The sequence below is a fragment of the Garra rufa genome, chromosome 12, assembly GCF_049309525.1.
Source record: "Garra rufa chromosome 12, GarRuf1.0, whole genome shotgun sequence".
NCBI lineage: Eukaryota > Metazoa > Chordata > Actinopteri > Cypriniformes > Cyprinidae > Garra > Garra rufa.
The window spans coordinates 24,293,621-24,312,259 of record NC_133372.1 but is presented as its reverse complement, the minus strand read 5'-3'; the positions used below and the strand labels follow the sequence as shown (position 1 = coordinate 24,312,259).

General features: G+C 37.5%; 1 protein-coding gene across 1 annotated transcript in view; it reads right to left on the bottom strand.

Annotated features, from left to right (window-relative positions):
- lpp (LIM domain containing preferred translocation partner in lipoma) overlaps nt 1–18,639 on the bottom strand; it is a 263,077-nt gene that overhangs the window by 57,120 nt on the left and 187,318 nt on the right. The window contains exon 7 of the mRNA XM_073851395.1: nt 3,988–4,069. Within this exon, the coding sequence (XP_073707496.1) occupies nt 3,988–4,069 (82 nt within the window). The remainder of the gene's footprint in view (nt 1–3,987; nt 4,070–18,639) is intronic.

The following is an 18,639-nucleotide window of genomic DNA, read 5'->3' as shown; positions in this document are numbered from 1 at the left end:
ACTTCTAGTAGTACACTACAATACAGATGGCCACTAATCCAACAGACGTGAACTAAAAGCCACAATTTCATGGGGTCTTTGACCTTCACATACAATGCCGCCTCTTCCTCTCTCTCTTACTTTGTTTAACCTCATCACACCCCTGGCTTTCTTCCTATTTTAGCCCCTCTCTTAAATCCCAGGAGTGCTGTGCTCTTGGTTAGATGCTGTGGCTGTGTGACATTCTCAGTGACTGGGTATGCCTGGCTGACCTGGGTTCACACAGACCCATTTACAGGCTCACTAGCCTGCATTCAACCTCCCTCTAGCCATTAAGGCAGTTTGCAAACACTGCGCATATATGTGTGTGTGCGTGTGACTGTGCAATGTGCACTCGTGCCACGCGTTTACTCCAGGCCACTCGCTGCTGACACATGGCCTGATGAAAGCAGGACACATCAGCCCATCCCACCCTCTCTCTTATTTCATTTAACCCTTACACCTTGCTTCATGCATACCAGTTTTTTACATGGAGGTGAACAAAGCATTTTGGAATAAGAGTGTGTGTGAATATAGAAAAAAAGAAAAAAAGAAATCCAATGTTCAGTGAATAGAGATGCCTAATTTTAAACTAATAATAAAATAAAAAGAACTGCTCCATAAATACATATGTGACCCTCGACCACAAAACCAGTCTTAAGTCGCTGGGATATATTTGTAGCAATAGCCAAAAATACATTGTATGGGTCAAAATTATTGATTTTTCTTTTATGCCAAAAATCATCAGGATATTAAGTAAAGATCATGTTCCATGAAGATTTTTTGTAAAATTCCTACAATAAATATATCAAAATGTAATTTTTGATTAGTAATATGCATGGTTAAGAACTTAATTAGCAGAACTTTAAAGGTGATTTTTTTCAGTATTTAGATTTTTTTGCACCCTCAGATTCCAGATTTTCAAACAGACGTATCTCGGCCAAATATTGTCCTATCCTAACAAACCATACATCGATAGAAAGCTTATTTATTGAGCTTTCATGTGATGTATACATCCCAGTTTTGTAAAATTTAACCTTGTGACTGGTTTTGTGGTCCAGGGTCACATATTTATTACATTTTTTTTTTTAATTTGAATTTCTCAGACAGTGGAGGAAGTACTGTAGTGTAGACATGTAAAGCAGAGAGCTCTGTTTCCCAGCTAAAGAGTGAAAATAGAAGCTGACAGTAAAAGCTGATGGTGAGAAGTGCAGGGAATGTCTTCTGACACTTACGGTAAAAAGGGGGAAGCTCTGACCGCTGGGGGTGAAGGAAAGCATTTGAATATAGCAAAACTCTCACATACTCCAACACATACTTTATAGGCTTAATCGCACTTCTGCAAAACAACAAACAGTTTATATCAAGGGTTCCCAGGCCTATTCCAAGAAATCTGCCTTTCTGCTCCAGCCCTAATCAAACGCACCTGAACAAGCAAATTAAGATCTTCAAGAACACTTGATAATCACAGACAGGTGTGTTGGAGCAGAGTTGGAACTGAACGCTGCAGGAAGGTAGTTCTCCAGGAACAAAATTAGGCACCCATGGTCTACAGCTGCTTCCCAAAAACACAGGAAATAATGTTTACTAGTGTCCTCAAGTAAAGAACACAGAGCAAAGGTCAGTGTACAGACAAAATGACATAATTTCCTGGGATTTCTAAATTGTCTAAAACGTCTGAGTTTTGGCTTTGTTTTTCTATTGATTTCATACTTGCTGAAGGCAACGACTGAAAAATAGTTTGAGCAATAGTGTGCTGGCAATGTACATAATCATCCAATCATGGCGTATAAGAAGGTGGAATCTACAGAGAACGCTCAAAGCAATGCAAATGATGTAAATATAATGTACAGTATAAGGACTGTAGAGAGCATGTCAATAAGTAAACAAAGCTAAAACACAGATATTTTAGGTCAGTTTAGAAATCCTAACCAGGACATGTCTCAGAAAAAGAGAATGCACAGTATGGTAACTCACAAGTACATAAAATGACCCAAACAGTATTCGGACATTTACAATTGCTTTTATGTAAATGCCAAGTTCTGTCATGAAACTCTAGATGGCGCAGGCATATGCAACATTAAAGGAAACTAATGATATTTACAGCATTAAACTACTTGGCCCAAGCTGATTGGTTCATGTAGCATACAGTATTCAGCCATTCCACTGAAACTCTCCACCTCCCCAGCTCCACTTGTATACAGTTGAGGTCAAAAGTTTACATCCCCCTTTCAGAATCTGCAAAATGTAAATTATTTTAACAAAAGAAAAAAAGAGATTATACAAAATGCACGCTATTGTTTATTTAGTACTGACCTAAATAAGATATTTCACATAAAATGTGTTTACATATAGTCCACAAGAGAAAATAATCTCTGAATTTATAAAAAATTACCCTGTTCAAAAGTTTACATCCCCTTGATTTGTAATACTGTGTTCTTACCTGAATGATCCACAGCTGTGTTTTTTGTTTAGTGATAGTTGTTCATGAGTCCCTTGTTTGTCCTGAACAGTTAAATCACCAGCTGTTCTTCAGAAAAATCCTTCAGGTCCCACAAATTATTTGGTTTTCCAGCATTTTTGTGTATTTGAACCCTTCCAACAATGATTGTATGATTTTGAGATCCATCTTTTCACACTTAGGACAACTGATGGACTCATATACAGCTATTACAGAAGGTATGGTTTTTCCTTCTGGAACATCAGTGAGCATTTGAACCTTCTGTAGTTCTGTAGTTGCATATGAGCCCCTCTGTTGTCCTCAGTGAAAAAAGATGGCTCTCAAAATCAGACAGTCATTGTTGGAAAGGGTTCAAATACACAACATTTTCTGAAGAACAGCAGGCAGTTTAACTGTTGAGGACAAACAAGGGACTCACGAACAACTATCATAAAAAAAAAAACAGCTGTGGATCATTCAGGTAAGAACACAGTATTAAGATTCAAGGGGATGTAAACTTTTGAACAGGGTCGTTTTTATAAAATAAATAATTATTTTCTTTTGTGGACTATATGTAAACATCTTTTATATGAAATATCTTATTCAGGTCAGTGCTAAATAAACAACAACATGCATTTCGTATGATCCCCTTGTTTTGGTAAAATAATTAGGATTTTGCAGATTCTGAAACGAGGATGTAAACTTTTGACCTCAACTGTAGATCTGCCGCGGTTTATTATATACTGTATGCTATTTGTGCAGCAGTAACATGTCTTAAATAATAAGAAGGCAGTTCTCCTCATGTTTACACAGATGTCCCACACAGCTGTAGGTTATCGTAATAACTGTGAACATGTTTTACTAAAGTTTGACACCAAGAAAGTGTCCACATACTTTTTTGACACCACTGTATTTGACAACCTGATGTCATGATGAAAATGCACCTGTCGGAACTTTTTCGCAACTCACAAAAATACATAGCACCATGTACTGTACGTTTTGTGACATATTCAATGGTAATGTCCACTGAGTGGCACTAAAATAGTGTTTTTTGTTTGTTTTTTCCCCGGAACAGATGAACGTACATATGGTAAGTTTTATGCGACGTTGGTTTTGTAAGTGTCACCGCAGCTCTGGCATGAAATGTCTGTTAAATGGCGCTATAACTCTAATTCTCTGTGACGTTTTAAAATAACAATCCATCTGTACTACACCTAAACCTACCCGATAGTATGAACAAAGCGAAGGTGGCGTAAAAATGCAACCGCAAGCATTCTGCTTTAGCTTGTGTTTCGATCTCTCATCTTTCAGCTCTTTCATTGTGAGTCATGTTTTTCAAGGGATTCATACCAAAGGATTCCACATCCTAAGTCCAATTCCATGCCAGATGAGCTACCGAGCAAGCTTGTTACATCCAGAATTCATAGGATCAGGTAAGTATTTGAAATGCAGAAAAATAAGAATCCTTTTGAGGTCTTGCTGCTAGACAAATCAATGTAAGATTTGTGTAAGATATACTGGTCACATACCAAAATACTCCTCAGATGGAGGGTTGTCCATATCATACAGCATCTTCTTTGTGAGACGGTCCAGTTCCTCCTCAGGACGACCCTAAAACACACCAAGCATACACACCATGGTTATACATAATGCACACTTTTAATCACACACTAATCAGCTTGTATGCAAAACATACAGGAGAACAAATCTCACAAACATTATATAAAACACGGTGTCATTTACCATAAGAAGATAATGCCAGGCTAATTAAATGATGAGTTGATGCAACAGATTTTCATGGATGTGCACAAGCATCTCTTAATTAGAAGGATCATCAGCCTAACGAGATCATCAGTCTAATAAATAACTCAGAAGTCAAGACTGTTGCTGGGGTTTCAGAAGGTAAAGTGAAGGCTCTGACAACTGCGTTTTCTTGAAGTACCCAAACACACAAAATCTTACTGCAATGAATTTCATTAACATCATCTACAGCTTAGTTGTTGTTGTTTTTTTTAATGACAGGTTGCTCCTGTGCTTTTATTGGCAAAAGAGTTGAGCTGAAGTACTGTATGTTGTGTTCGTATTTGAAGATCTTGCAGTGGGGTATGAAATTTCATTACTCATAATAAAAAGCAACATTGTTACACTGTCACATTGTTACTTGGGTCAGTTGAATTAATTAATGAACTTAATTATTAGTAACTATTTAGTAACTATTTATTACCTGGAGATGATTTTAGACACCATATATTGTTGTAATTGTGCATGTATTGTCTTCATGTTTCATCGTTTCAGCTTAGCTACACTAGCTGCGTTTCCATTACCCTTTTGCAAATTGAAAATACGCCTAATGGAAATGTGTCAATTTTGCAAAAATGTCCATACAGTGCCTTGCAAAAGTAATTAAATTTTTTTTTTTTTCACATTTTGTTTTGTTGCAGCATTACGTTGAACTGCTTTAAATTAGTTTTTCCCCACATCAATTTACACTCCATACACCATAATCATGCCAAAGCGAATTTATTAAAAATAAAACACTGAAATAAGTACATTGCATAAGTATTCATACCCTTAACTCAGTAGATAGTTGAAGCACCTTTACAGCCTCGTCAGCCTTGAAGTCTTTTTGGGTATGATGTGACAAGCTTTGCACATCTGCATTTGGCAATTATCTGCCATTCTTTGCCTCACCTTTTCACCTCTCAAGCTCTGTCAGCTTGGATGGGGGCTGGCAGACAATTTATAGAGTCCTAGTTGTTCCAATCGTCTTCCATTATGGATAATGGAGGCTACATGCTTCTGTGAACCTTCAATGCAGCAGATTTTTTTTCTGAACTCTTCCCTAGATCATTGCCTTAACACAAGTCTGTCACTGAGCTCTACAGGCAGTTATCTTGACCTCAGGACTTGGTTTTCGCTCTGATATGCATTTTCAGCTGTTAGACCTTTTCTGAGAGGTGTGTGCCTTTCTAAATCATACTCATTCAAATGAATTTGCCACAGTTTAACTCCACTCGAAGTGTAGTAACATCTAGAAGCAATATGAATGTTCCTGAGCTAAATTTTGAGTGTCCCAGAAGGGTATGAATACTTATGCAACGGGATCAAAGTCAGGAAGAATACTTATGCAACGGGATTAAAGTCTTTTATTTTTAATAAATTTGCACAAATGTTAAAAAACTATTTTTTGCTTTGTCATTATGGAGTAGGGAGTGCAGATTGATGTGGGAAAAAAAGTAATTTAAAGTAGTTTAACATAAGGCAGCAACATAACAAAATGTGAAAAAAATGAAGGGGTATGAATAATTTCGCAAAGCACTGTATATCGAAAACACGTTTTTATGCTTGCATGAGGTGCTTTTTCAGGCAATTTGAAAAATGAATATTTCGCAAAACTGCAATGAAAACTTTTTTCCCCGCATTTACAGGTCACATGGTGTATGTAAAAAGTCATATGTCATTCTTCAATGTACTCCAGGAAACACTTCATACAGTACGTGGTCGCTCTCAAGTATAGGGGGCTTTCTTTGCCATTAATGCTTAGTCAATTTACATTCGACACGTCTGGTGCGTTACGGCTTTAACTCGGCCACCGGAGCTGGTTGCTTGCCACTCTAGCTTGTGTTTATACCATCCATGTCGCACATTTTCAGAAGCAGCTGTCTGCACTCCAATTCTGTAAAGATACACGCATATGCCTCCTTCGACTTAATAAAGTTAAATATAAAATCTGTCAAATGCCACCATAACCCAATGCCATGACTTAACGCGTTAGGATAAAATTACGTTTTAGTCGCATTACATCATTTAATGGAAACACCTTCATTTCGCTACTGTATACTGTTTTATCGACATTTATAAAATATCGCCAACGTTTTGTGTAAATCTGTAATGCAAATGCATCTACTGATAATTTGATGCCTTTCCTGCCACAACATATGCATGTTGAAAACTGACAAGCGAGAGAATAAATGGTTGAATGAAGTCATTATTTTGTTTTTCTTTGTGCACAAAAAGTATTATTGTAGGTTCATAAAATTGAGGTGGAACCACTGATGTGACATGGACTATTTTAATGATGACCTTACTACCTTTCTGGGCCTTGAATGTAGTAGCTGTGTTGCTGTTTATGCAGGGTCAGAAAGCTCTTGGATTTTAATGGTATTCTGAAGATGTATGAAGGTCTTACGGGTTTGGAACGACATAAGGGTGAGTAATTAATGACAGAATTTTCATTTTTGGGTTAACTACTGTAACTCTTTAAGGTCAAAGAACACTCTACCTTACAAATCACATATTAAGAGTCACAATTTATGTGTGAGCATGCCTGGAAGACATGGCGACAGTGGAAACATTTTAAATTACCATGTTCAATCTCATCTGTGGAGGATGTCAAGATGTTTCAGGCTTAGAAGTTTATATACTAGTGGTAAAGAAATTACATATTACAGCTTTAATTTGGGCAGAAATAGGTACTACGCAACTTATTACGCCTCTGTTTTCCGTTTCGTTTAACCAAACGATCAAAATGACCAAGCCAGGTGATCCACAAACAGACTGACAAACAAACAATCAGAATCCCAACCAAATGTCAGGGCTTTTGCATCCAAAACCATTAAAGATCATACAATGACCATTTGCCGGTGCAAAATAAGGTCAAACAGGAAACCACTCCAAAAAACACATCAACAACCCTGTTCAATTACAAAAAAACACACAGTTCTGCAAATCACCGGGGTTGAAGAAAAATGGAGCCAGAGGTCTGGATGCCTCTGGTGTTGGTGTTAACACAGGATATCCCAATATGAGAAGGGCTCAGATAAAAGTGCCAATTACAGACACAAATCACAACCTTTGGCTCCCTCCTTCTGACCAACAGACACAAAACACTCGTTCTGCCTCAGTTTATCAACCCTGAAGTTGTTCACTCATGCAGTTCCTTCCTCCAAGTTCTATTGGTGTTCTTTTTCTTGTCACAAGTTCCTGCACACTGTCAGGCCAGTGAGACACGTTCTGTCAGGAGGATACAGAGCCGGTGACGGCATTTCACACAGACAGTGGGAGGGAAACTAATGAAAACTTTCATGTGGCGAAAACCCACACAAAAACTTTTAATTCCGCATATCTCCACTTCCTGTAGACAGCTAATTATTATGGTGGGGGTTAATTACTCGTATATGGACACAGAATATTGTGGATGGATGTAAACAATCAAGGAGTGCTCAGAAAACTTTCTGCAGATCTATTTGTTAACCTATGTCTGGGCATCCAGGTACAGAATGAGAGGCCTCAATGTTTTCAAGAACTATGCTGTGTGTAGTTTCTCATTTGAGTTTCTCAATCGCTCCATGTGGTTTATGACAATTTGACATGTAATTTAACAGTCTGAGTGGGCACAGTGGATTATTGTGGGCAAGAAAAACAACTAATTAAAACGAGTGCTGTGTGTAATTATCTCTCCGTATGTACGACTTGTATAATAAACTGTTATTTATATATGTTAGCATTTGCATTATATTTAGAATGATAGAAAAACATTAAGGAAGGGGGAAATACAAGTATGCATACACTTATATCCCCCCAAATACACCACATTGGATGTCCTGGCCTTTTGATGTGTGACTCATGTGTGAATAAAGAAAGTGTAATCAACCAACGAATCCCCTGCTGTAGAAAACACAATATTTTCATATTAAACAAGCTGTGAAAATATATATCCATCTTGCCATCTACCAACTATGAGGGAAAACAAATGCTAGCTGTAAGGGCCAATTCTCTGTTGTGTAGTTCTGAGTGCAAGTTTGTGGATGGAAACATTTCCAATAAAAATCCCTTAATTCACAAAAAGGTCTTTACGCTCGCTTGTTTTTTGACTTGTGCGAAAAAGGGTTAATGCGAATAATGAGAGATGGAAATGCATTTGCCGAATAAATTCCTCCATTCGCATCAAAAAATCATGTGACTTCTGACTTTGTGCTATGGGACTAACCAATGGACCGATCTCGTTCCACAGCATCCGAAATGTTGTTATGGTCATACTAAAATGCCTGAGCATAAAATGTATAATTGCCTCCAGAAACTCTCTTACATGACTGCGTTTTCAAACAGCAAACATCCACTTTCGAAATCAATGATCGCATTTATTGTGGTTCATCTGCTGAAGGCAATTTATTATATATTATTATATTCAGTGACTTCTCCTACTGTACATATCTGCGATGTGAATGAAGATGATTATGAAAGAGCTGATTCCATTACTTTACAATATTATTTTAAAAAATATATATATATTAGAAATATGCTGAATATTTCAATAGTTCTTCAGAATCTTTTTCAGAATAAACGCTTAACCAGAATATGGACCTTAAACAGAAAACTGTGTGCATGTAAATTGGGGCCAGTGACTGAAATGTCACTGCTTTCAGTGGCTGCTGAAACTGGATTGCAGGTGGTTAGGGACTAAGGCCCCGATCACACCGAACGCGTCTTTTAGTTCTAAAAACGCGAGGCGCACAGCACTGCCTTTTTTTGGTGACTTTTAAAAAAGAGCAGTGTGCTGCGGTTTTTTTATGTTGCTAAGCAATGACCAAAACAGCTGTCCTGTCAGTCAAATCAAAGGATTATAGCGCGAGCGCTCTAAACTCTTAGTTTTTTGCTGTTAAGTAAACTGTCATATTAGCAGAAACCCTAAATAATACAGCTCCGGGTTACCCACGATAGACAACAAAGGTTTCTCCTCCTTTTCTGCAGTCTCCGGACTTTTTAAGCAACGGTAAACTTTCGTCACCAGAACAGAAGGCCCGCCTCTCTATTCATTCGATTGGACAATGGAAAAGAACACGAATGACGTTGGGCGTTTTTCCGCTCAGAGTTGATTTTTTTTCAACTTCAGGCGCTCAGAGCGCTCCTGCAAAAACGCGAGGCGCAGCAGGCGGCGAAAACGCGAGGCGCCCAGTGCGCATAAGCAGCGCGGAGAACGCTGACTGCCAACAGAAAACCATTCAAAAGAGGCGCCTCCAACTGCTAAAACGCGTTCGGTGTGATCGCGCCCTAAGACACTCTTTTGCATTGACGCACCACGCACAAAATTGTAAAGTACAGGTGTCATGACTCTGGGCTGCGGGTTTTCCCTCAGCCACCTGAGGTCGCTGTTTCCCTTCATCTTGCACTGCACTTCCCTGATTGTCTACACCTGTCTTGTTGTCTTTGATTATGACACTCGTTTCCTCCACAGCTGTTCACTATCACCACAGACTTTATAATCTCCACTCTCCCACCACTCTTGTGAGTCTGCATTGTTTTCTTATTTCATGTATCCTGTCCTCGATGTTTATGTTCCTGCCTTGCTCTAGTCGTGTTTGTGCCGTGTTGGCCTTTTGTTGGTTTGTTCATTTGTTTATTTGTGTTAATTTAATTAAAGTATATCCTCACCTGCATTTGGACCCAGACCCCATCTCTCAGCCTATCAAACGTGACAACAGGTTAGTAAAGTGTCCCGTCCTTCATGTGAGTTGTATGAGTCATTCAAAATCAAGACATGAGTGCAAGAGAGAGTGATAGACATAGGGTGGTAAGAAGCAAAAAAAGGTATGAACAGACTTCTGAACAAAATTTTACTGAATAAAGCCTTACAGTACCACCACTCTGTGCCATGGGTTGAAATACTCACTTGAGTGTAAAAGCACATCTCTCACAAGCTTAAAGTCTTTCATAAACATGGTTAGGGTTTGCATTTCTGCGAGCATGAGGTCACTGTTTTCTACAATAAAAATGATTCCCTGAAGAGTCATTTCCTCCCCTTCTTCCAAAAGGAACAAATGGTTGGGATATTCATGTGCCTCTGAAAGGTGTGATTTCCAGGGCTTGTATTGGACACTGACTGTTATCTAAAGACAAAGCAGTTACTCAATGAATGTTTCCTTTGGCAAGCCTCTAATCCCTCCATTAATAAGTCCTGACTGATAATCTTTTTGTTAATTAATCAGCATGAACACATTCTGCAGTACGCCTTCCTTAGTTTGAGTTAAAGGAAAAGTTCAGCCGAAAATGAAAAGTGCCATTATTTACTCTGACGATAACATTTAACCTCATTGTTTCTTGTTGGTCATGTGACTTAATTATAATGCCATCATACGAGAACCATTGAGGTTTGATGTTAATGAGGGCTCTGTATGCATGAGTTAATCAATGTGATTTGAGGAAATCAATATTTTTATTCAACAAGAATGCATTACATTCACGAAAAATGGAAAGGGGGTGGAGTAAGTAGTAGCTCATTATCATTTAAAGAGGCATGCTCCGAAACGGGTCGCTGTGAACAGAGCTGTTTTTGACAAGGTAAAAAGGGTGTGTTTTTTTCACAACCAGTGAGGAATTTTAACCAAAGTATGTTGCAGACAGTTCACGAAGACCCTACAGAATCACACCAACTTGTGGAAAATGGCCATCCTTTGTCCTGATTAAAATTTTACACCCCAAACCTTTCAATGGTAGTGTGAATTTGGCCATGTTCAACAAACAACTTGATTAATTTCAGAAGACTTGGATTAAACTACTTGCAGGTATATGAATTAGTCAACGTGATCTCATGATGAAAACAAACCTGTGGGAACTTTTTCGCAAGATGCAAAATATGTACCGCCATGTATGTTTCGTGACATATACCATATGAAATGTCCACTGAGTGCCGCTAAAAGAGTGTTTGTTCCTTTTCCCCTAGAACAGATGAGCGTACATATGGTAAGTTTTAAGTGACGTTGGTTTTGTGTGTCACCACAGTTCTGACTTGAAATGTTCGTTGGGTGGTGCTATAACTCTAATGCTCCATGATGTTTTAAAATAACATGCCATCTGCAATACACCTAAAAAACGCAATAGCAAGCATGCTGTTTTAGCTTGTTTTTCGATCCCTCATCTTGCAGCTCTTTCATCATAAGTCATGTTTTTCATGAGATTCGTACCCAAGAAGTCCAATTCCGTGCCAGCTGAGTTACCGGGCAAGCTTGTTACACCCGGAAACCGAAATATATGGAGCTGTAATCACAACTGTGTTTGAAAACAATTACAAGTGCTTGCTGTTTTACTGCCTCTAGTGTTCATTTCTGTTGGAAGGTGCAGTGATATGAACTTATTGGTACGTATTTCACGTCTTGCGAAAAAATTCCCACAGGTATGACTTCTTCTTTGGAGATTAACTCTTTTGGACCCCATTGACTATTATAGCTGGAAGTTTCTCAAATATCATCTTTTGTGTTTCGCAAATAAAAGAAAACAATTGAGTTTGGAGAGTCAGCGAATAATGATATAATTAAACTTTTTGAGTGAACTATCCCTTTAATGTGATTTAGTAAGATGTAATCAGCTAATACTCTATGTTCCATTGAGGGAAATCCATCAAAATGGATAGACTGATAGAATAATGGCTGTTTGGATGTGAGCAGAAGTAGAAAGGGGATGTATAATGACTTGGTGGTGTGCCAGAGGGGGGCACAGGTGGAGGAAAGGAGGTAAGGATGAGGAGCAGACTCAGTCAGAGGCTATAAACCTCGACTCTCATGCTGGGTTATCGGCATTCTGTCAGGGGCCATTACACACCACATTGCTGGTGTGTGTTCACCTGCTGCCCCCCACAGGGAGCATGCTCAGTGGGGCCATGGGCTAAACACCAACCCCAAACCCCCACCTACTGCACCAAACTGCCTTTACCCTCTGCTGAACATCGGTTTCTGCAGTTCCCAGTTCGTATCTCGCATTACGTAGCTCTCCATGACAGAATATTTAGAAGCAGGAAAAGAAAATATGCAACAAAAAGTATTATTATTATTGATTGATTTATTTATTTGTTTGCCAGTATTTGGCTTTGCCAAGTACTCCGTTAAACTTCACCCTACCACACAGAATTACACTACCATTTCAAAAGTTAGTAATGTTAGTAAGCCTTTCTTTTTATTTTTATCTTGGCTACTTTAATACAAAACCTATACTGAGTGTTTCATGGGATTCATATGCAAGGATTCCACAACCCAGGTCCAAATCCGTCCCAGCTGAGCTACCAAGCAAGCTTGTTATGTCCGGAAAGCGAAACATAATGAGCTGTAATCATAACTGTGTACAAAAACGATTACAAGTGCTCACTGTTTTACCACCTCTAGTGTTAATTTCTGTTAGAAACTGCAGTGATATGTACTTGCATTTCGCATCTTGCGAAAAACTTCCCATAGGTATGTTTTCGTCACAAGATCAGGTAGGTTACTTGGCATTACTTGTAATTATTTCTTAAATTTACTAGCACTTTCTGAGTCAAAAGTGTTTCTACATCAATGTAGCCTACTTCTCCTTTTCGATGCATAGAAGATGTAAATGCATTAAAAATGCATCCAAAGCAAAAAATTGTCATTGTTTCACCATCTTGGTTCTCATTTTGACCCTGTTTACAATACTTGTAACCATAGTACGGTGTGTTTGTGTGTGGGTACGTGACGATGTGGAGTGCGGACATACCACAGATATCTGTCACATTCTATGGCATGAGGCATTAAGTGAATATGTGCGACAATAAATAAATAAAATACACCTGCAAAGGACAATCGGCTACTGCCGAGTGAGAGAAAAAAAAAAAAACACAACAGAGGCAAAAATAAGCTCAAGGCCACCTAGAGAGGAGCTAGCAAACACAAATACAAACACACACAGAAAGTATACATTTGCCTCTGCATAAAATGGGTCATGTTGTTTTCAGCTCTAATTAAAAAGTAAGTGGGAAAAACACAACAGCCAAGTCTGAAGAAAGAAACTGATGATGGATAGCTGTATGTATAACAGAGAAAACATGGCATTGATAATAATTAAAGAGAAATATCAAGGAAGAAACTTCCACTATCGGAAGTCCGCATTTGATACGAAGAGCCTAGGAAAACGCTTCGCTTTTTCGCCTTGACGTATGTTGCCTGTAATGTATGATGCTTCCCTCGCTGTATGACGGAGGTGAGCGTGTATGTGTATAAAAGTAGGTCAGGTTTTGGAAACTGACACATCTCCGTGCTAACAGATAAGAGCAAATCTGAAGTGCTAAGAGCGGCCCTAGAAGAAGAAAGCCAGCGAGAGAAAGAGGGAGAGGTAGCACACAGGTTAGAAGAGATGTTCATCGAGGGTTCAACACGCAGAGGGAAGCATAAGTGACAGTTAGCTGTTTTTTTTTTTTTTACCTATCATTACACAAAAACATTGTCTTTGAACACATCCTCTCATGTTCTTTCGGCACGGCTGTAATTGCCGGTCGTTATGTTGTTCTTGCCTTTAGTAAAGGTGCCATTTATTTTTATTTAAACACTGACGGGGAGCGTAATGAACATCTACACAGGTTCACACCTAAAAATCAATCCTGGTCTCTCGTGCGCTTCCTCCTGGTGATTCACTGGTTTGGCCTCCCTATCATTTGCTCGGCGTGAAGAGAGTCAATCCTTTCCATCAACTGACAACAAACTCTAGGCAAATGACAGATTATTTGAATGAAGGTCTGAAGGTTATCTCTTGTCCAAACACCAGCAGGCCAAATTATCAGCTATGAGCTCAAAGCTTCCTGTCTACGTGTATTCACCTATACACACACAGAATGTGATAGAAGACTATGGGTTAAGACAGTGTGGTCCAGCACAGAGGGGAACTAGAGCATGATGAGGGCTGGAAAGTGACAGTGTGCTGTAAGAGATGCCGCTCAGCAGGGGTCGCTGTTATGCAGGGAGGATAGTACAGTAGAATACCTGTACAGGAAACCCAGACACCCAAACACAATAATCTTGATGACAAGGACAAGAGGCCAAAAGGATATAATGGGCACTTTTCTTTTTGTGGGAAGTAAACTTTCTGTAGATGCACATTTCACACTCTGACTGGTTTAATTTGTCTGCTAACATTGTTAAACAGTGTATATAAATGCATCACAGGAGACTTCTATTATTTACAGTATACTGTTTAGAAATCTGGTGTTAGCAAGACTTATTTGAAATGACTTTTATACTTAGTAAAGAGTTTTATAATTTTACAATTCATTCTATTCATCAAAAAATCCTTAATAAATAGCATGTTTTTCACAGAAATGTTTGATATTGATATTTTAAATTGTAAAAATATTTCACAATGTTACTGTTACTACTGCATTTTTAATCAAATAAATGCTTGATGAGCTTAAGAGGCTGCTTTTCAAAAACATCCATTTAATGAAGTTATTTAATATTTGATTTTGTTAATTGTGTAAAGTGTAATAATTGTATAATTGTGTAATTGTGTAAATTCATCATACGCATGATCTTCACTGGCACCGATTTTTTCATTTGGTAACCAAGCGCACTAACTTTTGACAAGACCTGATACTGTTGGTTGGGATGGAAATGATGCAAAACTTTGAACTGAACTGATATAAATAATTGGAAATTAATAAATAAAGAAATTGTTGAAATGATTATGAAATTGATTACGATTATTATAGTATTTTAATATGATTTTTTTATATTTTATTAATAATTTTTTGATTAATTTTCACATTTTAAGGTTTTGGACAAAGACTTTTTTTTTTTAAATAAAATATAAATTCATGGCCCAGTCACATTTTTGTGGTTAAATAAACATTACTTATACTATCGGAAAAAGAAAAGAAGTCAAATGTGTGACCCTGAACCACAAAACAAGTAATAAGGGTAATTTTATTTTATTTTTTAATTGAGATTTAGACATCACCTGAAAGCTGAATAAATAAGCTTTCCATTGATGTTAGGATAGGACAATATTTAGCTGAGATAAAACTATTTGAAATTCTGGAATCTTAGGGTGCAAAAAAAAAAAAATCTAAATATTGAGAAAATTACAAATGAAGTTCCTAGCAATGAATAATACTAATTTAAAAAAATGTATATATTATCTTCATGAAACACTTAATATTCTAATAATTTTTGGTATAAAAGAAAAACCAATAATTTTGACCCATACAATGTATTGTTGGCTATTGCTATAAATATACCCATCCTACTTATGACTGGTTTTGTGGTCCAGGGCCACATTTTTACATTAACAATGTAATCAATATTGTATTTATTAAAGACAAGTATGAATCTCATCAAGTTAGTGTTTTTAAGCAATTTGCATTTATTCCAAAACAATAACTCAAGGCAGTAACAATTTAAATGTTTTATTTGTGAACTTATGCTCAGCTATTCTTTTTAATATCTTTTAGCTTTAGCCTTGTAATTTTTTTTTTTAATGTTTGAATATTTTGGACTATCAGTGATAAAAACTCTGTAAATATTGGTCACAGACACAGAGATTTACTTTTAACTTTCACCAAGCAGATTACTCACTAAAAACTCTCACAGACCATGTTTTTATGCCAATTTAAGTGTTATTTTGTCAAAGTTGTCATATATAAGTGTGTAGTGCGTGATTTAATTACTTTTTAAAATTAGTCTTCCTATTAACATCATTAAATTGTTCATTCAGACTCATTTACAAATGCACACAAACATTTGATTTATCGCACAAATCAATCACAGCTGATCATAACCAGTCATATCCATTCATATCTCAATGGAGGCATTGCCTCCTCTCATGTGACTTTCCCCCATTCATTCTCAATTACCCCCCACGAAACTCACTGCACGCTTTAGGGGGTCTGTTAAAACTTAATGGGCTCAGGGGAGGAGACAGAGACACAGACTTCTGCTGTAACTTTACCAGCTGGTGTCGCTGTTGTACAATGTTTCTTTAGACAAATGAGTGATTTATACACTTTTTAATGTTATATATGTTTATGTTTATATATATGTTGAGAGCATAACAAGTTGGAGGGAAAAAAAAAACTTTTTAAATTAAAGTCTGAATCCTAGATCTCCAGTGTGGCCTTAAACTGTGAAAGCTCACTTTAAACTGTAGGCCGGGCGTGACTGACAGGACTAACTGGACAGGCTCCTCCCGATCTCATTTAAACTCGGCTTAACAATAGCAATTCCTTGGCTGCTTTGAGTACGTACTTGGCTACAACAAACGGTATGTAATAATGTAACTGCTTACAAGTCTCATTGTGTTCCATAGTGAAATTGCTGACAAACAAAGCACACAATATAGATGCAGATTGATTGGCAGAGCAACGTTCTCTCTCTCAGAAAGAGACGGAGAAGTATTGATCTGAGCTGTAATTTACTGCACCGCCAGTGCTCGCTCTAGGACCGCGGAGCAGAAGAGTGTCAGTGCTTTATTATTAACGGCCGACGCAGGGCTCGGCCCGCCTGATATACAGAGAGCCCACTCTGACAAATGAAACCAGCAGTACTGTTGTCAGCAGTTTGGGTCCTCTACAAAACATCCATGCTTAGCCAGTGCAGACAGTGACCTCAAGTTCCCTCCGAGGAGCCCATATGGAGCAGAGCTTCCTTCTCACTGAGCAAAGATATGAACTAGGGAATCTACAGCAGAGTATGAAGATTATAAAAGTGCTGATGGGGAAACTGAAAAAGTATACATGTACTGTACATATACATTTGAAATCAAAAGTTTACACACACCTTGCAGAATCTGCAAAATGCTACTTATTTTACCAAAACAAGACGGATCATATAAAATGCATGCTCGTTTTTATTTAGTACTGACCTGAATAAGATATTTCATATAAAAGACGTTTACATATAGTAAACAAACACTTATTGATGCGTCAAAAGGAAGAACTATGCATTAAGAACTGGGGGGTGAAAACTTTTTGAATTTGAAGATCAGGGTAAATTTAACTTATTTTGTCTTCTTGGGAACATCTAAGTATCTTCTGTAGCTTCTGAACTTCAGTACTAAATGAAAAAATATATATATTTATGCAAAATAAGAAAAATTCACACATTTTCATTCCGTTCAAAAGTTTTCACCCCCAGCTCTTAATGCATTGTTTCTCCTTCTGGAGCATCAGTGAATGGTTGAACCTTCTCTAACAGTTGCATATGAGTCCCTCGGTTGTCCTCAGTGTGAAAAGATGGATCTTAAAATCATACATTAATTGTTGAAAAAGGTTCAAATACAAAAAATGCTTAAACACCAAAGAATCTGTGGAACCTGAAGGAATTTTTTAAAGAACAGCAGGCAGTTTGACTGTTCAGGACAAACATGGGACTCATGAACAACTATCACTCAACCAAAAACACAGCTGTGCACATGATTTTTGTATGATCCCTGTTATTTTGGTCAAATAATTAACATTTTGCAGTCTACGATGAATGGGAAGTTATTTGAAATAAATTTGAATTTACATTTATTTGAAATAGATTTTATTTTAACTTTTAATTTCTAAAAAAAATCTCAAAGTAATACTGATCCTAAAAATGTTATAAAATTATTAGGGCTGTCAAAATTAATTGAAGTGGGCCGCAGGTACTTCTGTATTTTATCCTTTTGCGTACACCGGCACTTCTGGCATATTTAATGAATGCAAGCGGAGTCAGGCTATGTTAGGATTGTTGCTGTGGGGTTGATGCGTAAAGCCACATACGAGTATGCACGCCAAAGTTAATTTTAGCTTATTAATAGCACGCCAAATAGAAACAGAAAGTCGTGCTAGTGCGCATTTGCATGAGACCAGGCTCTCCAATCAGTACATTATAACCAAAACAATACATTAAAACATAAAAGAAGCAGGTTTTTGGGATCAAATAACTTTAAATGGGTAAACTCCTAAAAAGTCAAAGGATCCTGAAGGCATTCAAATAGGAAGTTAAAAACAGCGGTAATAATGCAGGGAATAGTGACTTATGTCCAGATGCCGGTAAATTATTCTTTTCAGTGATTGAATCATGATCATAATTCAGGATTTTTTTCAGTCATTATTTCATATTACTTTGGTTGTCTGATAACAGAAATATTAAATCAAAACAATGGAAACAGTTTTGTTGAGAACTTGGCTGCATCAAATTACAGTATGTGGGCACCGAGAGGCAAACAAATGTAATAATAAATGTAGATTTTGCATGTTCAGAAGTGAGCTGCCCTGTCCTGCAAATAATGTAAACAGGCTTGTGTAAGTAAATTGCTCAGTGCAAAGAAAGAGAAGTAATGGGAACCTGGTGTTTCCATGTTCTTTTTTCATGTGTCTAATAGACATGAACAAGTTTGAAAAACATCTATGACATTTGAAACAAGTTAGTCTAGCCAAGTAT